Source organism: Camelus bactrianus, chromosome 8 (assembly GCF_048773025.1).
Source record: "Camelus bactrianus isolate YW-2024 breed Bactrian camel chromosome 8, ASM4877302v1, whole genome shotgun sequence".
Classification (NCBI taxonomy): domain Eukaryota; kingdom Metazoa; phylum Chordata; class Mammalia; order Artiodactyla; family Camelidae; genus Camelus; species Camelus bactrianus.
In genome coordinates, this window is record NC_133546.1 from 2,304,839 (window position 1) to 2,332,014 (window position 27,176).

At 56.0% G+C, this 27,176-nt stretch overlaps 1 protein-coding gene and 2 long non-coding RNA genes across 15 annotated transcripts in view; 1 reads left to right on the plus strand and 2 right to left on the minus strand.

Moving 5' to 3' along the window:
• RPS6KA2 (ribosomal protein S6 kinase A2) overlaps nt 1-27,176 on the plus strand; it is a 375,962-nt gene that overhangs the window by 161,806 nt on the left and 186,980 nt on the right. Inside the window, exon 1 of one of the 10 annotated variants that reach the window (XM_074368017.1) lies at nt 6,987-7,126. The exons of the other annotated variants lie outside the window; for them this stretch is intronic. Coding sequence (XP_074224118.1) covers nt 7,079-7,126 — 48 coding nt within the window. The 5' untranslated portion in view covers nt 6,987-7,078. Of the gene's footprint in view, nt 1-6,986; nt 7,127-27,176 lie in introns of those variants that run through there. 10 annotated transcript variants of the gene reach the window in all.
• Nucleotides 5,579-16,936, minus strand: LOC123612768 (uncharacterized). Of its 4 annotated transcripts, none has more exons than XR_012508493.1 (7): nt 13,885-16,936; nt 12,714-13,255; nt 12,191-12,383; nt 9,017-9,179; nt 6,973-8,645; nt 6,377-6,578; nt 5,579-6,196 (listed from the first exon to the last, which is right to left on the minus strand). It is a non-coding gene; the product is annotated as an uncharacterized LOC123612768 (long non-coding RNA). The 4 variants fall into 4 exon arrangements; XR_012508492.1 differs by lacking the exon at nt 13,885-16,936 and having other exon boundaries at nt 12,714-12,884; nt 12,969-13,636; XR_012508491.1 differs by lacking the exon at nt 13,885-16,936 and having other exon boundaries at nt 12,714-13,636.
• LOC141578319 (uncharacterized) lies at nt 19,117-25,831 on the minus strand. The gene is made up of 2 exons (XR_012508498.1): nt 20,163-25,831; nt 19,117-19,827 (listed from the first exon to the last, which is right to left on the minus strand). It is a non-coding gene; the product is annotated as an uncharacterized LOC141578319 (long non-coding RNA).

The window sequence follows — 27,176 nt, forward strand, 5'->3', positions numbered from 1 at the left end:
AGGGAATACGAGCCGCTGCGCCCTCTGCCTCCTTACACAGGTGTGTATCCTGTCCATTTCCGGTGATTGCTGTCACAGGGCGTGACTTTCCCCCGACCTAAGTAGTTGTCCCCATGACCGTGTGCCCTGGGGGGCGGGTCTCCAGGCCGCACAGCATGGGATGGACAGACCGTGGATTGTACTAATACAGTTCTCATTCCTGCTGCTCGTCCTCCAGAGAAGGTACAGCAGGTTACAGAAGAGCTGCACGAGGTCCTTTATTTCTCCCCATGCTCACTAACCCTTTTTTTTTTTTTTTTTTTTTGGCTTAAAATAAATGTATTGTCTCCCAGTTCTGGAGGCTGAAGTCCAAAATCAGGGTGGCGGTCTGGTGGGGCTCCCCTGGAGCCCTTCTCGCATCCTCCATCTTCTGGCGGTGGCCGTCCCGCGGACAGCCGTGCTGGTAGCGGCGTCTCGGCCTCTGTGATCACATCGCGGCTCCCCGTGTCTCTTCCCACAGAGACTCGGGTCCTCTTGGCACAGGACCCACGTGGATGGCCTCGTCCTAACTCGATCACATCTGTACAGACCCTGCCTGCAGGCGAGGTCGTATGCGCAGCCCTGGTGCTGGGGGTGGGGGTTGTGGAGGGGTCATGTGCTCACGAGCTCGCAAACGCGCACAGCTTTGTGCCGTGGCTGTGCAGTGGCGTCTCTTCGTCCTACATGTCTCTGGTCATGTTAGTGAGTTGAGGGCGTCTTCTGATATGTCCAGTCGTGTAAATTTCTCTCGCTGCAAACGGTTTTCATCCTTTTCCTATTTTTTGATCGGGTTCCTCTCTCTTCTCATTGATAAGCACCTTAACCAGGTGATCATCTCTGTTGATACAGAAAAGGCCTTTGATAAAACGTCAACACCTAAGTTTGATAAAAACGACTCAGACCTGTCGTGTGCCGCAGACGCGTGCCCCGCCCATAGCAGCCTGTGCCTTATGTTCACCCCTGGTCAGACCCGACTCCGCCGGCGGCACGCGCGTCTTATAAAACACGTGCCCAGCAAACCGGCTGCGTTTCATGGGCAGCTTGCAAACGTCCAGATGTTGTTTTCTCAGAGCAGCAGGTGGTGGGGATGCTGGCTGTCTGAAGATGCATCTGGAAGAAGAGACTGACCTGAACCAGCACAGTCTGTATATTATCAACACCTGTTTATTACTGTTTTATCTAAAGATCTTCTTGTAAGTGTGAGGGGCATTTAAGTGTCTGTTATTATGATCTAGTTGAGCCATAACAACCTGAGTTATCTGGGAGATGGGGCAGCTTTTTTGCAGATGCAGCTCTCATCTCTTGTGAGAAATCAAGTCCCAGCTCCTCGATTGTCTGTGAGGATGTGAGCCAATTTCTTGCAAAGAATGAGAATAGTATCCAGAATTGATGTAAGTCTTCTGAAGACAGCAGTGAGAAGAATGGAGTCTAGGACCCAAACCATGTTCCCACAGGAGCAAGTGTCAAACTAGTCCATGTTTTAAATCCGTCTCATTTCATATTCTCTTAGTTTATTTCATTCTCCTTTTGTCTGTTTCTCAAGTGGAAAAAATGAACACCTGAAGGCAGACAGGTACACACCAGGTTAATTGAATTGCAGACAAGAAATTGGAAGCTGCCCGCTTTTCTGAATTGTAATCACAGTCAACACTGCTTTGCCTTCTTAACGAAACCCTGGTTCTTAGATTTGACACGCTACGTCTCACTGTTTCGTCGTCTTTGTATTTCTTCTGTGAAGGAATTTCGAGCAATTGAGAGGAGAAAAGATGTGTTTGCGATGCCGCGCTCCGGGGGGCCAGCCTTGCTCCTGTGGCGCACTGCGCAGGGGCTTTTGCGCTGACAGACTCACTGCCCTTCGAGGCTGCGTCTCTGTCGGGTTGACGTGTGGCTTGCTCGGGCCATGTTCTGCGCTTCCTCAGGAAGGTGGCACGTGTATTCTTTGCACTTAGAACTGGTCTCAGCTCGTGTGACTTGAGCCCTGTGTACAAGCTAGAATGTCCGTGCAAACAAAGCTGTCAGCCCTCCTGTGGAGAAACTCACCTCTCATGGGGCCTGCGGTATCACACAGAGATAATTCACATTTGAAACATGTCCGGTCACCCCTGTGAGGGCATCATCGGGAAAGGGGGCTCTGATGGCTGTGCGGGGGGGTGACACCCACCCGTGAGTACACACTCCGTGGATTGTAAACCCAGAACGGTAACCTAGGTGCTAGCGTGGCTTGCCCTCTTGCTTGGTGAGATGAGGCATGGTTAGAAAGTGACTGTGAAAGTTCGGCAGATGCAGAGACAGACGATCGCAGGGTCAGACCAAACAGTGCTGCACGCACGGGGCCCCAAAAGGCTGTGATTGGTTGCTGGAGAATCTGTGAGCCCAGGGTGACGTCCACAAGGTAGGAGGTGGAAGAGGTTCATCAAGGGAGGATGGGGGCACCGTCGCGTCAGGGGGAAGAGCCGGGCGGTGGGACGCGTCCCGATCTTCCCGGGAGGCAGATCTTATGAAGCAGGTATGGTGACAAAGTCTGAGGGAAATGACTCACCAGGAGTGGAGACATTCTCTGTGCGCAGTTTTGGCAACGCAACGTCACATGGTCCTAGTGAAAAGGAAGATGGAGAAATGTTTCCAAAAATCCAGTCTGATCCCGCAGGCAGCTTCCAGGGGCTGCTGGGAAAAACATGGGCAGAAAGCAGACGTGCCGGTGGGGTCACAAATGAGCCACTCCCTCAGCACAGCATCGGGGAGAACCGGCCCCGACTTAGGGAAAGCATTTTCAGACACACGAGTGGTCTTACACTGTGCCTGGGACAGTGGAAAGTCAGGGGTTGTCGCACGTCCGTTCTGCTGTGAACGTGAGATCACGTAGGTCTCATGCAGTGACCACAGGAAGGCGGCCTAGGGCACGGACCCCCGTGTCTAAGATGAAGGCGTTACGGCGCCTGGCGTCCCTATGAGCTCCTCAAGGTCGCCGGGCTGGCAAGTGGCAGAGCCCAGACCCAGAAGACTATTCTCGGGCCCCCAGCTTTCTTGCTTGGGGACACACGGGGTAGGAGTCCTAGGAAGCAGAACCACGCAGTGTAAAGCCGCCTTTGAAGCTCAGCCTGGGTCCCGGTCTCCTGGCCTGGAAGGCGTTTCTGATTAGATGCGTATTTCAGTCCACGACTTTGTGAAATGAAGAGTGCCCGAAGCCCGTGGATGGCCAGGTGAGGTCGGTTCTGAAAGACCAGTGCCTGCCTTCCTAAAGCGGTGAACGTGACGGTCATCACTGGCCAGAGTCCAGGGCAGACGGTGTCTACAGATGACAGTTCACGTGCATCTAGGAAAGAAACAGCAGTTGGCTGATAAAGGACCGGCCATCTCAGGCTGACCGCGTTTAATTGTCAACACACAGATTGTTCCAGAAAATACGGTAGAGTCTTAGCCGTGGATGAAAGATGGAGTCACAGCTGTCAGACAGATTTGCCGACCCAAGGAGAGCGCACAGCGGCCGCGCCTGGCGGGACCACCAGACCCAGCGCACGCACTGCCTCCCACCCGTCCTCACCCAGAGTGCGGCCGCACCAGGGCCTGAGACCGTCCCACCTTCGTGCCCCACACACACTCCCAGACACCAGCCTGCCGGCACCGCTCTCGCCCTCCACCCTGCCCCGCCTCCTTGCAGGCTCCCCTCAGGTCCCTTCTGCCTCCGTAACCGTGGACTGGGGGGCTCCTGACAACTCACCTCCCTTGGGACCCCCTCCAGCAGAGCCCACCTGCTGTCTCCTTGCCCCTCGCACCGAGCGCCCGGGGGCGGGTCAGCGCCCTCCCTGCCCTCCGGGTGGCCCTCTGCCCTCAGCCCGTCTGTTAGCTGGGAACTCCTTCTCCCCCTCCAGCAACAGTAGGAAAGTACCTTCCCCCGGAAAGGCAGTCAGGACGTTCTCGAGACCGTGTGATACCCGATTTCTTCTGTGTCTCACTCCTTCCACTTATTGTACTCGTGCTATTTTTGTTTAACTGCCCTCGCCTTCCCCGTGGTACATGCGCACACACGTGCCTCCATGCTCGTGCACGTGGACACACGGGCGGTTCCTCCGAGTCCCCCTCTTCTCGCCAGTGCATCTTTGTAACAGAGATGTAACACATGCTCCTGCCTGCTTCTTCCCTTCCTTTCAGCTCCAATCTGGCACTTAACTCCCTCTGTTTATCCACTCAGCACCTATTTGCTGAGGACCTACTACGCACAGATACTATTCAGTTCTCCAGGGCTGCCACAGTGAACACAGAAGGCAGGCGTCCGTCCCTTCCATCCCCTGGGAGGGACCTGCAGGATCCCCCTGTGCTTAATGCAGAGCGCCTGTTTCAGTAACGATACGCCCTAACCTGCTGGAGCAGAAAGGCTCCAACAGGTTGTGACTGACAGCGGGGAGCGCACTCTCTCCACAGGAGGTGAGCAGGAGGTGAGCAGGAGGTGAGCAGCCCACACTGGCGTGGAAGCTCGGCTCCATGAGGCCAGCCAGGGACCTCGGTTTCTTCCATCTTCTCGCCCCAGCATCTTTCAGAGTGTGGTGCTCGTCCATGGGGTTAAAAGTGGATGGTAACTTCATCTCTAATGAGACGTCCTGGGGCTACATCAGTTCCCCTCACATGTCGTTCACGTGAGCTTAGCCACGCGGCCACACTGGGCAGGATGGGAGCCTGGGAGGCAGGACCTCCGCCGGGGGCCGTGCGCCCGCTGGACCCGCGTGGCTGTGAGTAGCTCTGGTCTCACTGCTGTTTCTTTGCTCCTGAGTTTATTCATAACGTTGGGGTGCCCGTGGCTCATATTAGTTTTTCTGGGGCTTTTGTGTGTTTTGTTTTTTACTTTACCATATTCCTAAACAATATCGTCCTTTTTTTAAAAAAAAATTGAGATATAGTTGATTTACCATGTTTCATGTGTAAAGCAAAGTGATTCGGTTATTTCTGTCCTTCTTCCTATCATCTCTCATCTACCTGTCTGTCTGTCTGTCTATCTATCATCTATACATCCATCCTGTCTATCTACCCATCCATCCTGTCTGTCTGTCTATCTATACATCCATCCTGTCTGTCTATCTATACATCCATCCTGTCTCCGTCTGTCTGTCTGTCTATCTGTCTATACATCCATCCTGTCTGTCTGTCTGTCTATCTATCTATCGTTTTTTAGACTCTTTTCCATGATAGGTTACTACAAGGTGTTGAGTATAGTTCCCTGTGCTGTGCAGTAGGTCCTTGCTTATCAGTTTGGTATGTAGTAGTATGTATCTGTTAAACTTGTTCCCATTTATTCCTCCTCCAATTTCCCCTTTGGTAGCCATAAGTGTGTTTTCTGTATCTGTGAGTATATTTCTGATTTGTAAATAAGTTCATTTGGATACAAATTTCACACACAGGTGATATCGCATGATACTTGTCTTTCTCGTCTTTCTCTGTCTGACTTACTTCACTTAGTATGATAATCTCTAGGGAAAAATAAATCATCCCCACTTTGGCTAATGTTTTAGCCATGCTTATCCTGAGAAATAGAACCATTAAGACACACACAGACACACACACAGCAGAGAGAGAGAGAAAGGGATTTATTACAAGAAATTGGCTCATGTGATCATGGATGCTGACAAATCCCATATCTGCAGCAGCAACTGGACACTAGGAGAGCCAGTGTGTAAGTTCCAGTTGAAAGCTGGCAGCCCTTAGACCCAGGAAGAGGCAGTCTTTCAGTTCAAATTCAAAGGCAGGGAAAGATTGATGATATTCCAGCTCAAAGGCAGTTGAACAGTTTGAGGGGTCTCTCTTACTTAAGGAGGGGTCAGCCTTTTTGTTCGATTCTGGCCTTCAACTGATTGGACGAGGCCCACCCATGGTAGGGAGGGATTGTCTGGTTTACTCTGTCCACTGATTCAAGGTTACTCTCCTGCAAAAACAGCCTCACAGACACGCCTGGAACCAGACATCTGGGCTTCCTGCCATCCAGTGAAATTGACACATAAAATGAACCATCACAGATGATCAGCAAGTGACAGGAAGTTTTGCTATGATAAGGAGGTGGGGGCGGAGCTGTCTGTGCCATGGCTGGGTCAGAGGGGAAATAAAGAGTTCAGTTTGGATGTGTTAGTTGGAGTCTCCCGGAAAACAGTGGAATTGAAGTTTCCAGCAGTGAGTGGGTACGACTGTCTGCAGCCTGGAAGAGAAGAGGTAAAAATGGAAACATTGCCTGAGTGTGAAGGACGTGCCTCCAGCTCCGCAGCCAGGCTTCTGACCGTCACCTCTGCCTCTCAGTTCTGTTGGTGCAATAATGATCTTTTTAAACTACAGAACTGCTGGGGACGTTTTATGAGCAATCCGAGTGGACTTTAGATACCTGTGGCCGCAGATTTGGAGAGAAGGTCTGATTGAGGAGTCTACACGGACAGCCTGGACACGGGGAACAGAGGGTCCTCCTGGTGGCTTTGCGTTCGAGCTGTGTGGCCTCCAGCTTGGTTCTCCGGTTTTACGTTTCCTCAGGAGAGCCCCTCCCAAGGGTTCATGGAGATCAGAGTTTTAAAAGGACAGAAATAGAGTTTCTAAGGGGAAAAAGTGCATAAAAACACCATCAACAGTGACACTAAGAGTCCCTTCCTCGGCGACCACTTTGCAGCCCTGCAGGCCAGGGGCGGGACCAGCACCTCTGGTCGCGGGGCGGGGCCAGCCCCCCACCCCCCGCGCCCGCTGTCGGGACGCCAGGGGCCCGCTCAAGACAGGCAGGCTTGCGGCCGAACAGGTGGCCAGCCTCGGGGAGCTTGCCACCCAGTGGAAACAGCAGGCCCTATATTAAGTAAATGACCCCGAGGTGTTCGATTAAGTCAGCTGCTAAAAGTGGTTCTGACTTATCCTGGTCGCCAAGGAAGCGGGGCTGTGCCCTCGCCTCCCTTTCGGGTGATGCCCGGTGAGAACCGGCCCGAATGTTGACAAACTCACCTTGGAGGTGTGCTCTCGGGCACGTGGAGGAGTAAGAGTCTCGATGTCTGAGGAGAAGGGCTGCGTGGTTCCCTGGCCGTAGTCGGCACCGCGTCTCACTCGGGACATGCTCTCTCGCCTCCGGCAAGCCTTCTCCAGAGTCTACGGGGCGCTGGTTAGTAAGTACCTCCGCTTAGGCTTTCCAGGAGCACTTTGGAGCGTGCAGGTCGGCCCCCAGTCCTGCTGGGGAGCCACGCCAGCCAGCCAGTGATGCAACGGCTTTTTATGTCATGCGTGACATTTGTGGCATTTCTTTCCTCCCTTCTTGGTCTTTGACTTGATGTGAAACGTAGAGGACGGTTGTTTTGAACATTCACGTTTCTCACTTTTCCTTTGTCTGGGCCGCATCTCATTCTCTCTTCTTTCTGTTTCCCTCCAAGCTGGGCTGGCGGAGGCGGCCCGTTCGCAGCGCGGCTGCTCTGCCCGGCGCCGCTTGACCTCGTTCTCGGGTTGCTGCAGGGTTGCTGCAGGCTCGCTGCCCTCCTGAGTCCCTGCGCGAGTCCTGGTCACGGCTGAGTGCTTACAGGGTTTGTCCCCTGGTTTCTGTTCAGTCAGCGGGGGGCTCAGGTTACCTGGAACTTCGAGGCGCGAGGTCGGAGGAAGAGGAGCTGTGTTCACTCCTTTTATACTTTTCTCAGACTTCTTGTCTTCATCTTTCCTCTTTCTCTCCTCATTTTATTCCACATTTCTCCTTCTCCTCCCTCATCTCCCTTCCCTGAGACAGCAGACGCGGACTGTCGGCAGGAGGTGGGGTCCTCGCCTGGGCTTGGTCTGTGGGTCTTTGTCTCAGGACCCTCATGCCCCCCCCCCCAGTTCCTCCCCTTGAATGCCATTTGATTTCACTGCGTCTTTGCTAACTTTAATTCTTCTCCCCCCAACGCTGGGTACCCTGTCCCATTACTGGTCCCAGATGAAGGAGATGGTGCTAATTGATTGACAGCTCTCACTGAGCATCGTGAATAGCTGCCTGTGGCCCGGGCGGCTTCCTTCCAACCTTCCACGCTTCTGTGGAAGAAGGATGTCATCTGTTCTCATCTGCGGAGAAGGATGTCACTCCATAAATAAGTCCCTGAACATACTTGGCCCAGGTCTTTGGAATGTGCCTTTGCCTCAAACCCGAGGAGCCTCCAGTCTCTTTGAAGATAAGCTATTTACATGGGGGTCCTTAGAAAGTGTCACATATAAATGGTACGAATGGTGGATGGATGCAGACAAAAGGAGTCAGGTGTGTTCAGTGGTTAAGAAAATGTCATGGAGAGGGTCAGACCTCCCTGGGCCCTGCAGGGTTGAAGCTGCCAGTGGGGACACCCCCTGAGGACCCCCCACCCCAGGCAGTGCAGCCCCCGTGAGGAGCGCTGCCTCCGCAGAGAGCGATGCCCAAAGCCCAAGGAGCCGTGTCCACGCGTCTGCAGTGGCCAAGATGATGGCGGAGCTGGGGGAGTAGGGAGCCCCCTGATGCCTGGTGGCGCTCCCTCTTCTAAGGGTCTGAGCCCCACGGAGCCGGCTGTGGGCGACTGGACGTAACTCTAGGCCCGTCCGTGTCTGGCTTCCCGACACCCCTGGGGGCCCTGGTTGGCTCTCTGAGCTGACATGTCCGTGTCTACGTCTAGGATGCTCTGGGCCGGGAGCAGGTTCTGCGGGACAGGAAGGTTTGATTACTGCTGTGGACTCACCTTACACGTTCGTGTCAGAGCCTCGGGACAAGGGCCTCTGTGGCTCCAGCAGTGGATTCTGTCGACAGGCGTGAGCGCCCTGATGCGACCAGAGCGGGTGCTCCCAGACCACGACCGTCGCATCCGCCTGGCAGCTCCTCTCACCTTTGTCCCCCTGCTCCACTCCCACCATGGAACTTCCCCAGGTGGCCCACCTCCCAGGGCCCACATGGCCCCTCCGTGGGGAGGGACATGGTCAGGACTCCTGCTCCGCCAGCAAGACCAGGGGCCTCGGGGACGCTGGTGGTTCCACCCCAGCTTCTAGTCAGTCAGCCTGGAGGCTGAATACATACCTGGCAGGTGGTCCCTGGTCCCGGCCCTCCTTCTGCAGCAAAAGGCACCCTCTGGGGCAGATGGAGCCCTCCATCCCCGCAGCTGCTCCCGGATCCGGGCTCAGGTTCTCCCAGAGAAGGCACAGCGGGTGCATGGCTCTGTTCAGAGGTGCCAAGTATTTGCCTAGAAACGATGAGGGGGCTGATGTAAATGCACGGGGCTTCTGGCAGCTGACATGGTTGTATCTGCGGCCCCCCTAGCCTGCCCCGAGGCTGAGGTGACAGGGAGGGTCTGATCTGGGAGGAGCACTGGAACTGTCATCAGTGGAACGGGCCGGGCTCAGTCTCAGCCCACTCTCCGTGGCATCACTTGTTCGTTCAAGGAGATGGATGTTGGTTTTTACATGGGCCCGTTTTTTCCACTCTTCCTTTGTCAGATCGAGGGGACACACGCATTCATAGCCACGGCAGGTGCGCTCGGAGGTGTGAAAACATTCCAGGAACACGGCACGATCTCGTTCTCAACCTCAGGCCCCACTGGGTGTGAGTTTCCCTCCCTGTGAGTTCAGACATGAATCCTGTTTGCAGAAAGGGAACCAGTGCTTTTCCAGCAGAAGAAATAGAGTAAATTCACAAAGAAGCCTGGGGTGCATGGGGCTGGGAAGCCAGTGTCTTCACGGCATGGAGTTTCTAGGGCGGTTGTCACACAGAGTGGGGTTTCGAGGATGACACCGATCCCGTGACAGCGGGGAGGAGGCTGGTATGGAGGTGTCGCTCGGGGGTGCTGGTTACATTTCAGTGGTTTCCGCTGTTTCCACTGTTGTTTAAAGTGATTGCTGCAGAAAGTGAAATGCGTCTCTACTCAGCTGACGTGTTCCGCTTGCATCCTGATGGCACCTCAGTGGCCGCGGGCAGAGCCCCTTTCTCGGGGAAACATGGGTCATTTGAAAGAAACGGCCGAGGTTAAAAGCCAGCGGCCATGCGGGCCCGCTTGGCAGCTGCATCTTTGGGAAGCACAGGCTGCCTGCGGCCCACGGGCAGAGGGCCGTTTTACTCAGGAGGAGCTAGGCTGATGGGTGTCCGGGGGATCGCGGCCGTGAGACTGTAATTCGAAGTGATGAGCACGCTGTGTGGTCGCAGAGGGAGGACCGCTTGCCTCTGGGCCGCGTCCAGTGCCACATGCTGCCAAACACACCCCCAATTTCCAGAGCCCGGCCCTGCTCCCGGATGAGTGAGCTTTTCTGAGCAGGGGAGGTGGTGTGGGTGTGGGGTCTGCGAGGCCGCGTGTCGGAATCTGCAGCTGGAGGGATGGGGCGCTGTTGGGGCCCCTGCTTCTGGGCCTGTCCTGCGTGTGGGGAGGACGCAGGACCCCAGGGTCTGTTCCCTCCTGTTTCCCTCGACTCACCCGCTCTCTGCTAACCCTGAGGATCGGGGCGTCTGCCTTTGTCTCTGTCCCCACCTTGAAGGGGTTCCCTCTGCATCATGAGCCCTCACCTGCTTACTCTGGTCTATGCCCAGGTTCCTGGATGGCCGTGACTTCCCAGGGCTCAGGTGTGCGTGGCTGTGCAGGTGTGTGCAGGTGTGCACATGCAGTGTGTGTAGGTGTGTGCAGGTGTGCACGGGGGCTGTCTGGGGTCTCACGCTCCCGGGACCCCTGATCGCTGTGCTGGTCTGTTTCCTCTCCCACTTTAATTCCCACCCGTCTCCCACAGCTGCCAGAACAATTACGTTCTCATGCCCGGCCTCTCCCTAATTCACCGACTCCAAGATGTTAGCAGAGCCGGTTAATCTCGCTGGACCTTAGGTTTTCAACCTGGAAAGTGAAGTTGGGGTAAAATCCAAGGTTTGTTTTTTATCGAAGTGTAGCTGGCTTACAGTGCTGTGTCAGTTTCAGGTGTACAGCACAGTGATATGGGGCTTTTTGCAGATTGTATTCCACTATAGTTCATTACAAAACATTGGGTGTAATTCCCTGTTCTGCACGGTAAGTGCTTGCTGTCTTGAGGTCTAAAATTCTGATTTTCTGCTTAAAAGACAGCTGTTTGCCGTGTGCCAGGCACTGTTCTAAGTGCCTTTCACATAACAATTCACTTACTGCTCCTTCTTAGGAGGAGGTGCAGTGACTCTCCCCTTTTACAGATGAGCACACCGAGGTGTGAGATCAGCTGTTTATCCATGAGTGTCCTGGTGTGTCTAAAACTGTCCCAAGCTCACCATTCATTCAGTACTATGTCGAGGGGCTGACCTGGGGCACTTCCTGGACACTAAACAAAACTGTGCTTTTCCTCTGTCACCGCAGCTCCACTCTGTCAGCCTTGCCCCCGTTCCCTCTGTGGGGTGTCATCTCACTGGCAGGGGCAGCATTGGGTGCCCCTTGGTTAGCTGTCTTTCTTCCCTCAAGACCCAGGGGTGAGACGTGGCCTCCTGGCTCTGCTCTGTGCTGAGTGGGCAGGAATGGTTCTGGAGAAGCTACCTGAGTGTTGACTTGGGAGGAGGGGTCCTCACCTCCAGCCCATCCGGGGTCCCTGCCCTCCTCAGGGGTGTGGCTCTCCTGTGGGATGCGGTCCCCTAGCCAGGACCTGGGGAATGAGGGCACAGCCACCCCTCCCTCCGGCCCCGTGTCCCTGCGGCGCAGGAGGGCCACCCAGACAAGACCCAGCTCCTTTTCCAATCCCTGCAGATGCCCAGCCGCGCAGCTTTGGCGGGCAGGGGAGACGGGGCGGGGCTTCTGACGGGCAGGCAGGGAGAACCATCACACCCATCGTCTCACAGGGAACCCAGAAATCCTGCAGACTTTCTACCTCTAGGGATCCCATCAGCTGTGCCACAACCAGGGCTCCTCCAAACCCGGCACCAACCCCTCCCACCTATGCCCAGAAAGGAAGGCCCCTTTCTCTGCCTTGAGTCTCATCTCCCCTCCCACCCCCCCCCCCAATCTCCCTGCATCAGATTCCTCTCCCTTCAGGAGGCAGAGCTCTGCCCGCCCAGCTCTTTTCCCAGACTGGGCAGTCAGGGCTGGGGACGAACCCCTGCCAACGACCTCTCCCCGGGACTGCCTGGCGGCCGCGGGCCTAAGCACATCTTCAGGTCTCTCTCCTGCTCGAGCATCTGGAGCTGCCCACGGACGCACCCACAGGCCGAGAGTGCCCCTGGGGAACGCGGTTACACGTGGCCATGCTCACTGCTCGCACAAACCCTGAGAACACGTCACACGGGCCGCGTCCACCAGCCGCTGCAGCTTGTCAGAGAGGGTGCTGCACATCCCCAAGTTCAGTTCGTCTAAGCGCTCGTGCTTGCTGTTTGGTACAGGAAACCGAAGTCTACCAAGCCACGTCTGAGCAGATAAAAGTGACTGGATCCGCGCAGTCCACATACTCCAGGGAACTATCTTAATAGAAAAATAAATACAGTGACGTCAGATGGACACCAACAGTTTAATACAAGTTTTTTAACAAGCTCTTTTCCTCCAACCCCCTCCTGCTCATTCCTCCATTTTAGTGGTGGGAAATCCCTGCCCCCGAGGGTCTCCCCGACTCCCGCGGCCCCAGGAGGGGTGTCCCCCATCAGGAGGCTGCTGCCGGTCTCCCCGTAGTGGGCACTGCAGTGGTGCCAGTTCACACTCGGGTTGTGGTCTGTACTCTCCCGGCACTTAACTGCCCAGTATGGCTCTCAGCCTCACTCTTCTCGTCTGAAGGGTGGGCATCATGAGGGTGCCCACCTCGTGGCCCTGATGTCAGGCTCGGATGAGACAAGACAGGGGAGCAGCGCTGCTGCCCTGCACACAGTAGGCGCTTGGCACTGGCGGCTACTGACGTGATGAGGGGCTGTCCCATCGTCGGAGAGGGAGGAACTGGGGGAAGAACCCCCAGCTGTGACGCCATTTCTCGGGCTGGAGAGGGATGGGCAGGAGTGAAGGCGGGGCGGAGACTTGCCCGTTGACCGCCCCCCCCCTCCCCGCCTTGTGTGTTCTCACCCAGCACAGGGCGGGGCTGCTGTAAACGCTCCCCGAGCCGCCTCTCCCTGGACTCAGTCCTTCCGCGCTTGTGCCTGGACGCGACTCTCCCACGTCCCTGTCGCCTTCAGACCCCTGAGGAGGGAGGTGGGAGTGTCGCGGGGGCCAGCGTGCTTGCCACCGCCGGGCACCTGTGTTGACAGCTGGCAGCCCAGCAGAGACGAAGGAGCGCCCGCTGCAGACACGAGGACGGGCACGGGACACCTCCCGCGGGGCTCTCGGCTGGGCTGGAAGCGCGGACGCAGAAGCTGTGGACACGCAGATGAGAGAAGCGTAATCTGGGGCCGTCAAGGCAGGCTTCGTGGGAGGAGGGCGAGCCTCACCGGAGCAACGGGCTGGGCCGAGGAGGGCGGAGAGGAGGGCACGGCGAACGCCCGGCGGGGGGCGCCAGGTGCCGGGGGGCGCGCCCGCGTCTGTGGGCGGAGCACGGGCTGTGCAGGGGGTGGGGGTGGGGGGGGCTGTGCGGGGCGCCGCCGGGGGCGCGTGCCGCACGGGCGGGTCGGCCTCTCAGCTCTCCCGCACGTGCTGAGGCGGGAAGGAAGCCAGAGGCTGAGGGCCTTTCCACTCTGGCGCTAGCGGCCGAGGTGCGCGGGGCAGGAGGCACCGCGGGAGAAGCGCCCGAGCACCGTCCCGGCATCTAACCCCTGCGGCGCCGCCGCCCCACCCCTGCGTAGGGCTGAGCAGGAGGGCCCCTCGGGGCCGACGTCTCCCCTCCCTCAGAATCCCTCTTAGGACACAAATCCAGCGTTTGGGGGAAAAGTGTTTGATGCCTGTTCATGCCGGGAGGTAAAGCTGATGAGGGCTGGGGGCGAAGCTTCCTGGGGGCCCTGGTGGGGTCCCGGGTTCTCTGGGGCAGGCAGCAGCCTGGGAGGGTTACCTGGCGCCACACAGCCCGATGACAAGGCCTCCCAGGAGCCTCCCTCTGTTCCGTTAGGTTCTTGCAGGACGTGTGAGGGGCTGATGGTCCAAGATGGCACTTGGGCTCCGTAACCCTCTGCTGTGAACCTTGGTGTGCTCTGGGTCGCCATGCGGGAGGAGCTCTCACGAAGGAGAGAGGACATTTGCGTTGGATGCCTGAGGCCAGTCTGCGGACAGACCCTGAGAGGCCAGGGAGCACCCCATGCTCCCCAGACCTCACTGTGCATTCACATGCCTGCCCGCTCCCAGTCTCACGGTGGGAGGACTGGCTTCCGCCCGCCATCCAAGCCGTGGGTCGCTGGCCCTGAAGGTCCAGCGCTCCCGAGTGCATTCTCCTCCCGTGGTCCCCAGCCGAGTGCGCTCCGGTGGCCTTTCTGTGTGTGCAGTGACTTCCCTACAGTGATGCCCAGCTGGGAACAGGGACGTTTGCTGATCTGTGGGGGGAGATGTCGCAGTCCTGGATCGCCCTTCGGTGAATCCCTGATTTATTACAAACGAAACTCTGCAGTGTGTGACCACCTAAGTAATTAGGTAGATTTAAAACTAATCGCTCTCACTGAGACAGCGTTACGCTTTTCAGATCTCTGGAACCGAGGGAGCGTGGCCTGTCGACTGTCCTGGACTCCGGGAGGGGACGTTTTGTTTCCTGTTGACTTGCTGCTGGATTTGGAGAACGTTGTTTTCTTTCTTGCCTTTTCAGTGTTTTCTCCTAATTAAGAGAACAGGAGTGTGTCTGACTTATAAAGTTAAAGCCTTTGGAGAACTTAGATGTCTGAGATCTGCAGTATCGTGTGGACACAGAGACGCTGTTCGCGTTTGCTTCTGTTTGTTCTGTGTTGAGACTGTTTGCTTCCCTGCTGACAGAGGTCCCCCGGGAGCCCGATTGTTGGTGAAGCGGGGCTTGGGGCGAGGCATGCATCCCTTCCCCAAGAAGTGCAGCTCGGTGACCTCAGGGCTGGCTTCAGCAGAGACACGAAGAAGATACTGAGTCCTGGGGCCTCCTAGCCAGGGACACGGGAGGGGCAGCGGGTTCACCCCTGGGAGGGCCGTCGGCGGTGTCAGGGCTCCAGGCCCTGCTCCTGAGGGGCAAGGCAGGACTTCTGTCTCCTCGAGGGGGGGCCACCAGGAGGAAATCTAGGGCAGAAACTGAGCAGAAGCGCGTTCCTGGCCCTGGAGTCTTGTGGTGGCGGAGAGTGGGTGGTGGGAGGAGCCACCCAGGCAGTTTCCCCTTCGAGGCCCAAGTCGCAGGTGTAACCGGCAGAGAGAAGGCTCCGCCTTCCCGGGGTCCAAGCCAGCCCTGGGCAGCAGGTGTGAGAGAGGACTCGGGGTGGGGGATGCTGGCGGGGCTGCTGGCGAGAGACTCACCCCCTCCGCCAGGTTGGAGCTTGGAACTGGGGCCTGGCCTCCCATGGGGCGATGACTGTGTTTGTGACACAGCCTCCCAGCCGTCCCTACACCTCCTTTTGCTTGGGAATCGAGGGTCGTGTGTGTCAGGAATGTAGACGTCAGATGTGCAGCTCGCAGTGTCTTTTTGTCCTGGAATGTTGAGTCTGTTTCTTATGTTCAGAAGATTCTTCAAAACCCAGGCTTTTAAGCTGTGGAGTCTTGTTTATACTTCGGATTTCTCCACGTGCTTATGGGCTAGTGTTTTGTGGGATAGATCTTTCGCTCTTGCTCTAAGGCTTGCTGCCTTTTCTCTCTGGCTTTCTCTCTCACTCCCTTCCTGTCTCTGCTCTTCACTGCAGAACAGTGACTGGCTTAGAGCAGGAGCAGTTAGGAAGAGACGGAGGAGACGAGTGGCCACAAGGACAGAGCAGTGCTCCTGATTCCAGCCCGCTGGGTCCGGGCACAGGCAGGTCGCCCCAGGACTAGCGAGGAGATGGCCGTGAGGCTGGCGCATTTTCTGATTTTGTGTCTTGCTGAAGCATGACCTGCGTGGCTGTTTGCAGAACGTCTCATTTTACTTATAAGTTCTCTTCTTGGCTGAGCCCTGCGTGCTATCTCAGACTTTCTAAATTTGCATTGTCTCACTTAAATGGCAAATCTAAGTGGAAATGTTTATAGTCAGCCCTCAGGTATCCACAGGGGGTTGTTTCCAGGGCCCCCACGGGCACCAAAATTGGCGGATACTCCATTATATAAAATGGTGTCATATTTGCACACAACCCCCATGCATCCTGCCACATACTTTAAATCATTTCTAGGTTACTTAGAATACATAATACAATGTAAATGCTATGTAAATAGTTGTAAATACAATGTAAATGTTGTCTAAGAGTTGCCAACATGCTGCAAGTTCAAGTTTCATTTTCTGGAACTCTGGAATTTTTCTGGGTATTTTTCACTCCTAGCTGGTGGAGTCTGAGGATGAGAATCCGTGTGTGCGGAGGGCAGGCTGGGCTATTTTTCGCTGTGTTGTGCCTTAAAGAGCAACGCCTCCTGCTTGCTTGTCCTTTCGTTTACGGCTTATTCTCCAGACTTTACTGTGTGGTCGGCTCTTTGTGCTGGTAGTTGGTCATACGGTTTTTGTAAAGTGGACGAAATTCTATGGAATTAATATTTATGATTTAAAAATTACGGCTTTATGCGCTAGCGACAGAGATCAAAAATTATTCTAATAAACAATAAACTCACTTGTGGACTAGACACCTAAATATGCACAGTTCCTGCGGTTTTAAGCCCTTTTGCCCCACTTTAGAAATCCATCTGTGGTCACCGAACGTCTGCTCTGCGCTTGAGTGCGGACCACGGCGAACTGCGGCGGGAGAGGCGGGAAGTCGGGGGCGAAGACCACACTCTGAGCCTCTTTTGTTCACTTCCCACCTGGCGTCTGATGCGGGTCTCCTGGCTCCTCTGAAGCTCAGTCTTGCACCTCGCCCCGTGGCCACCCCGCCCCCACCACCGGGCGCCCAATCGGGAGTCGCAGCAGTTCCCACGTGCCGGGTGAGGAATGAGAGCGTCCACGTCCACCATCGCACCTGTGGGGCCGCCCCACCTGGACAGCTCCCGGCTCTCCCAGGAGAAGCAAACCGGCTTCTGTGAAACGACGGAAAGAAGAAACGACAGCAGAAAACTGAGTATTTAAATTGCTTCCAAGTAAAACAAAATTTAGAGAACACGTCCGGCTGGATTATGGTGGAATACGTCTTCCTATGTTCCACGGACTTTCGGTGCATCTGGAAGAATGTAGCTTTGGAAGAATCTGATTCCACAGTGGAAGGATGCAGACACAGTCAGGGGGACGAGGAGATATTCTGCAGGATGGGATGGGCTTTCCATTCCATCGGAGCAGAGAGGATCTGAGCCCCTGAGAGTAGATGAGAGCTGGAAAGTGGAGGGAAATGAGGTGGCATGTGAGGGGGACGGGGGTGTGGCCCCCAAGGGGGCTGGGTGGGGCCGGAGACTGCGGGGAGACCTCACAGGGCACGCGTGGTGTCCCCGAGCTGTGAGCATGGCACAGGTAGGGGTCGCCGTATGGGATTAGTTATGTATTTGCCCGGGATTCCAGCTACACCTGAGCACGTGGTTTTAAAGGTGACTCATTCCGTGCTGCTCTGGGAGTGGTTTTAACTTCAGAAGCATTTCGAGAGTCGTAATCTCTAGCAATAATCTACAACCACAGTCATTTGCTTGAGGGGTTAAATCCCTTCCTTGAAAAATGAACTTGGTGGTAAGAACTGCAAGCATGTGTAGAAGAGAGTTGACCAGACCTCCACGTCCCTGTCCCAGACGCACAGCTTCAGAATTTATCAAGTAAGGGCCAGCCTTGTTTCGTTTACGCATCTCCCCTCTCTGCCCAACCCCGCCCCCACTCCAGTTTATTTTGAGGCAAATCCTAGTGACCATGTAATTTAATCAAAAATATCCTCCCCTCACTTTTTTAAAGGATAAAAACTGAGCAGCATCAGTACCTGCTCAAGGCTGGTAAATACAATGGATGTGGACAAGTTTATTATTTTCAAATTCTCTAGAGAGATCTTGTGCCTCCTTCCGTGTGTCCCCCTTGCTGGTCCGGCCTCCTCCGTGTGAAATCCTGCCCGTCACCCCAGTTCAGGCTCCGGGGAGGACAGCCACCCTCTCCCACCTCAACTAACCCAGCTCCATGGGGGAACTGCTGAGGTTTCCAGAAGCCCTGTCTGTGCCAGGTTATACATTTTCAAAAAAAGCGAACAACGATATAGACATTTCCCTAAGTTTGGTAGAACTGAGTACATTTGTAACAGGAGATTCCACCCCCCCAAGTTAAAACTACGCGGAGGAGGCGTGCAGACATTCCAGCACGTTTCCTTCTGTGCTGGGCTGTGGGGCGACCCTGCCTGGGACTCCAGTGTCTGCAGCAACTGGTGCATCAAAACCTAGAGGCGACGGGAGAAAGCGTTCGGTCGTGATGAGCGGGCTCGTCAGCGTGCACAGGTGTAAGCTGACAGAAGTTTGAATCTGATTGGGAGCAAACATGTAAACTCTCAGAAGCATTCACATCGCAACATGACAGGTGACGAGGGTCACTCTGAGTTCGGGGGAAGCGTGTTATCGGGTGGGGGTCCAGGGAGCCTGCTCTGGTGGGCGTGGCACAGGGACACCCTCAAGGGGCTGAGAGGGCGGAGTAGGAACAGTCTGGGATCTGCCTGCTCGGGGCAGGTGAGATCTTACCTCGATGACTTTATCTTTTTCAGTTGGAGTGTGGTTGACTTACAGTGTTGTGTGAGTTTCAGGTGTACAGGATAGTGACTCAGTTATGCATCATACATACACATTGCCTCGGTGACTTTAAATGAGAATAAGGAATTAGAAAGTGTAATAGGGAACGAGGGGCCCCTGAAGATTTGAGAGCGAAAGGACGAGAATGGAATTGCACTTCAGTGATGAATCTGCTGCATTTTGTACGGGAGACCGGGGAAGAGTTGTTTCACAGCTCAGGAGAGAAGCGATGGGGAATACGGAGGGTCCGACGCAGGTCTGCCCGGGAGCTGCGGCCTGTGGGCAGTACAATCCCTGACTGAGGCTAAGCCCGTGTGCACGCAGCTTCGTGTTCTTGCCTGACAGCTCCCTGACCCCGAGAGAAAACCAACGGTGACCTGGAGACGCAGACACAGCCCTTCCTCGGGGAGCGGAGGAGACCTTCAGACCCGAGCGATCTGAGAAAATACGGCACTAAAGCCATAACTAAACGGAATGAATTGAAGAGGAATAGTCAAGGGAGGATGCGTTCTTCCAGATTAAAAACATATTGCTGGGAGAAAAAGAGAAATTGGGGAAATGCTGAGGGATTCTGTTAGTATGAAGAAAACAGATGCAGACAACACGATCAAAAGAGAAGGAAGTTAATTAGATCTTCATCTGTCGTGCTGGGGAATCCATCGCCTTCCTGACTCACAGATGGGGAAGGTACCCGCCCATCGTCCACACCCGTGGAGGGAGCCACCCAGAAGGGCTGACACCAGGGCCGTGTGACCCGGCAGCGGGGAGATGCCACGACCTGCTGTGTGTCATCAGCCTTTCTGTTTTGTTAAGTCGGTGGGGACCTTATGCCTGTAGGACCCACCATGAATGGTTTTAAAGGTACCTTATGAAGGGAGGGCGTCACACAGGGTGGTGACACTGGGAGCGAGCTGGGAGGTGGGACAGCAGGGACTGAAGGTGCAGGGCTGGGTGGGGTCACAGGATCCCCTCCCCAGGTCAGGTGAGGGGCAAGGTTCTGCGTGCTTGCCCGGAGGCTCTCTGCTGTGTCTTCTTCCCGTGTCCTTTAAAAACGAGAAAGTGGGTACTGACGCCGACCCGCCTGGTGCCTTTCCTCCAGCTGGGAGAGTGCTGGGTGCAGAGCCCGGCCGTGGGTCTTGGAAGGAGGAAGGAGGAGCCACAGCCTCAGGGCCTGCTGCCTGCTGCTAGTTCACTTTTCATGTATCTGTTAGTGTCAGAAATATTTTGTAGAAACACATTTAAATAGTGTTCTTTGCGATCACAGTGCTCATTTCTGGTTCACGTCCCACTCCTTTTAAGTAGGAGCTCTTGTTCCAGAAATACTCCCGAGCCGCTTCCTGGATTTCCCGCTCTGTGCTCCCAAGTCCCGGACCCCCTCCTCAGCATCTTCCCTGCCAGGGCATCGGCCGGCTGTTCCGGGGCCAGTGGGCTTCGCAGCCGCTGCCCCGGGCCCCTAGACTCAGCATGATGACAACTGGCCATCTCCCTCCCTCCAACGGGTCAGCCGTTGCCAGGACCGGATGGAAACGCGGTGTTTACCTGTCGCCTGGTGCCTGGCCAGACAGCGTCCTGCTGAGAGCCCGCCTGTGTGTTCCAAACACCGCTGTCCCTAATCAGAGGCCACCAGTCTTCAAATAAGAGCCTTCCTGTTTCCCAGAAATAACTTCCTGAATGCATTATGTTGCTTTCTTTTAAAAAATAGCCCATTTGTTGACATGGGTGACAATCACAGATTGTCTTGGTGACGAGCTCTCCACATTTCCTGTTTTCGGACTTGGCATGGGTGTCAGTGCACTGGTGCCCGGTTTTCTTTATCAGAAAGAAGAAGCCATGTTTACCCAGAACTCTCCCCAAGGATGCCCTCCCCTGGGTGCCGGCGGGCGCTCCTTGTGGACAGGAGGGCACACAGAACGGGCCACTGAGGGTGAGACACCTGGGCTCGTTTATCTGACAGCGACCTTTTAGAGCAAGCACACTGGGTCCGAGAGACCGGTCAAGGCTATGTTTAGAAAATGGAAGTGGAAAGGAAACTGTGACTGCCTCGGGTGGAGCCCGCACGCCCTCTGCCTGTGCACCCTTGGGCCAGCGCGCATCTGCCCTGTGGACGCACGGCTCTGGGAGGGGTGCCTGCAGGCCCAGGCAGAGGCTCCGAGGGCCAGAGCCCCTCCACGAGGTGCCTCTCGGTCAGCGCTGCTCCAGGTCCTTGTTGGGTGCCCAGAGCCCAGCAGGCCCGTGGCTTCTGCACTGCCCGCTGGGGCCAGCAGGAGCTGCGTGGGCAGAGGCTCCCGCACCCATGTCGTGTCCCAAAGGCCTTTCCCTGCAGAGCCTCAGCTCTCAGGCCAGCTCCCTGCAGCCCTGAGAGCAGCCTTCTGTGACGTGTATGCAGAAGAGGGAGGCCGAGCATGTGGGGGCGCAGAGGGGCTCAGTGTCCTAGGACCCCACGTGGCCCCGTCCCATCTCGAGGGCCCAGCAGTTCCAGGCTTTGGCCTGGTAGTAAGTGTGCACAGGATGACAGATGGAGGCGGGGGGTGAGGTGGAGCGGGGGAGGGCTGGGAGAGACGGGGGGAGTGCTGTTCTGTGCTGCGCCCTCTCCTGCCCTGTTCCCGTTCCTCCCAAAGCCAGGGCGCGAGAGGGCGTGGGGCCCACTTCTGCCAAGGTTTCTGCTCAAGGCAAGCATTTGTCTCTCAGCCGAGGAGCTTCCCCTCTGAGAGGCTGGAACTTCCTGTCCTGCACACGCAGAGCCCAAGGCTTCCTGGGATGGGAGGGGAAACCGTGTGTCCTCAGATGCTCTGCGGTCCCACGAGCTGACCCCCTGAGACTACATCCTAGTGCGCAGTAAAATGCACTCGGCCATCACAGTCACAGCAGGTCTTCGAGGGGAGTGAGCAGCTCCTGAGTCTGCCTTTTCTGAGATCGAGGGAAGACGTGGGGAGATCCCGGTGGAATATTGTCGGAATATGAAGGTGACATTCACCTGCCTGGACTGCACTTAGAGAACCAAGGCGATGATTTGAAAAACTTCTGCCTGATCACAGCTTGGTGCCCAGAGCTGAGAATTCAGGAAGGAACGGGACTTTGTGTCTTGCTGTTTAGTATCTGTGGGCTAATTAATTACACTTGTTGTCTGGAGAGAAACGAACAGATGCGTATTATCAGCTGGCTTATCTGCCCCGAGTTTTGGTGAAGCGTCACTTGGGCTCAGGATTCCTGCAGTGTTTCCCTGGGTACGTGTCCTCAACCCCCACACCCCCACCAGGTTTCTGTAGTCTCCACTGATTATACTTCACAACAGTTAGTTTCATTGGACTTTAGGATATACACACACACGACCTACACTTCATCACTGGCAGGACCCTGCAGAGTTGCGGGCTGGGTACCCGCCCTGACTTGTCAATCAGGATGAAGTTGGGGCGGAGGCTGCGTCCCTGTGACCCCTGACCTCAGACCCTCGGCACCTCCCTCTCCACTGAGAATCAACTTTTCTGATTCTGCCCTGTCCCACTGTAAACCTGAACCTTGGAGAACTCTAACCCTGATTCTGACCTCGGAGGCTGCTGGCTCAGATGTGCAATTGGAAAACCCAGCCTGCCCCTGAGGTCCCTGCTTGGGCTGGTCCAGCCATCACTTGGCCTTGCTGGGCAGCATCTCCTGGGCTCTGTGACCACGTTTCTCACTCAGCCTGTGTCTTCACCCAGACTTTGCGTTTCTCCCTTCACTCCACTGACTTCAGAGCAGAGAGGTGAGAGCAGGAGCTGGCAGGGCTGACACAGCACCCCGAGGCTGTGCGATGCCTTTTCCCATTGTAACACCTTAGCTGCGCTGGCACCTTGCACGTGAGAATCTGTCTTTCAGTGCAAGGGCGGCTCCCACTCTACCATCCACACACCGCTGGGGGCTCCAGGAGGGAGTGGACACCACCTGCCTTGAAATTTCACATCAGCAATTGCAGGTGGGTGAGCGGTTGGCCAGTCGGAGTGGGCAGGGGGCTCCTGAGAGGCTGGGAGGAGCGGCGGCTGCAAAGGACGCAGCACCTGACCCTCATCCCAAGGGAGGAGCGGGCGCAAGAGGTCAGGCCCTGCATGGACCCTGATCTCCTGCAGGAGAACATGGCAGGACTGCCCATGGGGCCTGGAAAGGGCCGAGGCAGGAGCCAGGCCGGCCCAGGATAGGAACCTAGGATCAGGCAGCGTGGGTGACCCAGCTCCCAGCCCCCATCTCTCAGCCCCACCCGCCTTCTGTGCTGGACTCCATTCCTCTTGCCAGCTGCCACCGCAGGCCCTCCGACAGCTGGGGGACAGAAAGCACCTGCCCCTCCTCTTCCACTCCTTATCCTGGCACTGTCACCCCAGCAGGGCCTCATTACTCTGGCAAGAGCCGTTAGAACCCGTTTCTGGGTTTTATTCATTTGTTTACTTGCCACATCCCCAGAGCTGGCCTCATAGTGTCCCTTCAGGAATGCTAGCCCGGCCGGCAGTCCTCCCTCCCCGAGGTCTGGCCATCCCCTGAGGTCCTGGCACCGGCCAGCAGCAGCCTGTCCTCAGCCGAGTCCCGGCCCCGGGGGGCCCAGGTGTTAGGAACTCCAGCCTCTTCCCTGGGCTCCCCGGCCTCGTTACCAGCTCTGGGTCGTCTCCGGCACCCCTTTTGCCTTTTCAGTCTTCCAGGACTTATTCAACCAATTTCCTACATTAAACACTTTCTGTTAAAGTAACTGGCGTGGTTCTAGCATCCTGATCAGCCCTGAGTCGTCCAGATGCCAGGACTGTGCCCGGCTGAGGGGAAGCTCACGTCCAGACCTCTGTGACCTGGGGATGAAAACGGCCACAGTCAGGCTGGAAGCAACGGGTTCTTGGCGCTGAGCCACCCTGTGCACGTAGGGGCAAAGTTCAAAGGGCCTCTAGGCCGGGGAGGCGATTCAGATGGACTCGTGACCCCAGCTTTTCAGTTCTGGACTGTAGACAGCCTCTGCACCCTGTGTCTTCTGCAGTTTCCAGTAACCCTCCATCAGTGCTCTGTGGTCTCGCGGTCCTGGCTCAGCTCCCCAGAAGCTGTCTTTGCCACTCTGGCTTCCCACGGCCCGGCTCCTGTGTGCTGTCTTCTCCCACCGGGGAGATTTTGTTCAGTGGGTGGTTGGTTACTCGCTTCTCAAACATCTCCTGGGCTCTCATGAAAGACCCTGTTTTGTTCACACCAAGTCGTCTGGACCCCTTGTCCTGAGCGTCCAAATTTCATCTCATTCAAAAGGCTTCACCAGTGGAGGTGAAGTTGTTCGTGCTGCTCTGTTTACCCGCACTTTCTGTGGCACATGCTTCTGCATTTTCTCGGTGGGGGGTGTTCAGCCAGCTCTTTCTGACCCATCCAAGTGGTCCACCATGTGGCAAATCTGAAACCTGCCGTCTGTGAATAACCGTGCATTCCTCTGATGCATTTTGTTGACTCAGTGCCTTGAAATTTGGCCTGTGTGCCTCTTCTGTGAAGACATCAGACGGTTTAGATTTTAAACAAACGCACTCACCACCACCAAGTTTTGATATATATCATACATCCAACTTCTGGCTCAAGAGCGTGCTGAAACAAAACAGCAGGACAACAGGCCGTTCTCGTCGAGTGTATCTTCTCTAGTTTTTAATCCTCACATTAAAAATATTGTGGTAAAATACACGTAACATAAAATCGACCATCTTCACCATCGTTAAGCGTCCAGGTGAGCGGCGCTAAGCGCACCAGGTAGCTGCACGGCCAGCGCCACCGTCCGCCTCCAGCGTCCTTTCCTCTTACAGAACTGAGGCTCTGCACCCACCGAACAGTCGCTCCCCGTCCCCTGCCCCCCGCCCTGGCGCCCCTCCGAAGCCGCCCGTCCCTGGAGCTGACGACCCCCGTTCCCCCACGCAAGTGGGGTCGTATGGTGTCTGTCCTTCTGTGACTGAAGCATTTCACTGAGCACAGCGTCCTCGAGGCTCGTCCATCGGTAGCATGTGCTAGGACTTCTCTCCTTTTAAGGCTGAACAACGTATGGATGGACCACACTCTGTTTATCCATCATCTGTCAGGGGACGTGCGTTGCTTCCTCCTTTTGGCCGCCGTTAACGATGCTGCTGTGAACGTGGGAGCACATGTCTCTTCTGGACTCTGCTTTCTGTGCTTGGAGGCGTGTACCCAGAGCAGGACTTCTGGATCGTAGAATAATCCTGCTCAGGTTTTGGGTAAGTGGCCGTTCCAGCCCCGCCGCAGCTGCGCGGTGACGTGCCTGCCGCTGTGCGCAGGGGCCGCGGCCCCTCGCGTCCTCACCGCCGCGCGCCGCTGCCCGGCTCGCCCTCCTTGCCGGCCGCGCCGGCGGGTGAGGCGGTGCCCTGCGGCCCTGGCGTGCAGCTCCCCGACGGCCCGTGATGCTCAGCGTCTTTTCACACGCTTGTGAGCCGTTTGTAGATCTTCTTTGGAAAAATTGTCCTCCTGTTTTACAAACAAACCCAAAATATCTTGGCATTTAAAAATGGCACTTTCTAGCATTTCTACAGAGCAAACAAATGTCGGCTTCAGATACCTGACCGACCACTTAACTAAATGGCACGTTGTCGACGTCAGCAGGAAGGTGGGCTGGTTTAGAAGCCGCCAGCAGCGCTTCGAGAGTGCCCCCCCGGGCCGTGCCCCCGGGAGAGGCCACGTGGCCCGTCCTCTCCTGCTGCTGGGGGCGTTCGGGGCCGCGGCGGCTGTGGGTGGCCCGGGCGTGCCTCGCAGAGCGAGTCTCCAAGTTTAGACACGGTCTTCTGATGGGAGTTCAGCCTTTTCCTTCCATCATTTCTGGATCAGTCAGCCCGTGAGAAAGTTGCCTTTCAGTTACTTTCTATTTTGGGACCACTAATCACTGCTCTTTTCAGACCACGGCCTCCCCACCTCCGGGAGGATGAAGTGGACGAGGAGCCCCCCGACGGCTCCCGCTGTGACTTACGCTGGGCATGTGTCACCAGGGTCGCCATCCTGGCGCAGAGGCGGGCTCTCAGGACTGTGAACCTCTCCTCTGAGTCTTCCCCCGGGGGCAGCCAGGCAGCACCAGTCAGGCGGGGTCATCAGCTGTGCTGTGACCGGTTCTGCTTCTGTGAAGGTCCCCTCTTCTCCCTCACTCAGCTTCCGTCTTGGTGCCATGGGGACAGGAAACCAAATTAAACCCAAGCGAGGTTCAGAAGAGTTCTGGGGGAAGCACTTTTCCTTTTCCCTTGGATTTGGGTTGGGGTTCTGCCTCCAGCCCGCTGGGCGACCTCAGCAGCTGACCTCGCATCTCCATCTTGTTCTGACTGAGGGTGGCCCAGCCCTGGAGTCTCCGATGTGCATGTGGCTCTGAACAAACTGCACGCTTGTTTGGCGTCTGTGCCGATTATTTCCTGAAGTGTGATTCTCTGCACGAGTAGGGACGGCCACCTGCAGACCTGGAGGTCTTCCCAGAGGAGAGGGTGGGACGAGCAGGGACATAGCCTTCTTCAGGTTTGGTGGCAGCGGGTGTAGACGCACAAGGGAAGCCCAGCGCCAGGTGCAAGGGGCTTTATAATGTACTCGGATCCCTTAAAGCGTTTACTTCATATTCTTAACACCAGTGTAGGGACCCGAGTGCCCCGTAAGTTAATCCACAGCGTGTGTCTTACCACACGCCCCGGGCGCCCCCTTCGCCTGCGTCACCGTGTCTCTGTGCACGGGCCCCTCAGGCGCTGCTCTGTGCTTGGACGGCAGGACCCCCGCCGCCCGCGCCTCAGCAGCTGTCAGGCCTCGCGCTGCCTTCACGTAGTGGCGGTTCTCTGAGTGTAGATGGTGTGACTTAGGAGGTTGTCCTGCTGTTCCTGCCTTGAGAGTCCCACAGACACATGGCCACAGCCAGCATTCTGGTAACGCCACCCTCCCACATTCCCAGTGATCCCAAACTCTTCTCCTTTATTTAAAAAAAATAAATAAAAGCTATTTCAAGTACAGACGACTGTACCAAAATCTGGTAATAAATGTTTCTATAAAATTGTTCTTATATTCACCCTTCCTATTTATCCATCACATGCTGGGGGCCAGATCACAAGTATTTTCATAGATTCAGAACTCAGTATAACAGTGGCGGGAGGTGAGGCCACGTGGGTGGACTGCTCATGTGTGAATTTCTGTGGCTTCATGTTCAATACCATGAGAAGAAGCCTACGAAGTACTTTGGGCCAAGAGGATGAGGTGCCTTCCTCCTCCTGGAGACCCTGGCCGGAGGGCAGGGCACGGGCACGGACCTGGTGTGGGCGTGTCAGGAGAGCTGCAGGACAGGCAGACGTGACAGCACAAACAGAGGCCCTGAGGCACAGGGAAGAACACAAGGCCTTGGTGGGGTCTCCTAGTTGTTGCTTACGCCCGAAGACAGGGTGTTGGGGGGTGGTGGCAAATACAGAAGCGAGAATGCAGATAAAATGATAACCACAAAGTGCCACGTGGGACACACGTGTATGAGGACAGAGCAGGGGAGTGACGTGACCAGACTGATGAGGATGGACTGGAGGGAGGGAGGCCATATAACGAGGCCACTGTGATCTTCAGGGAAGA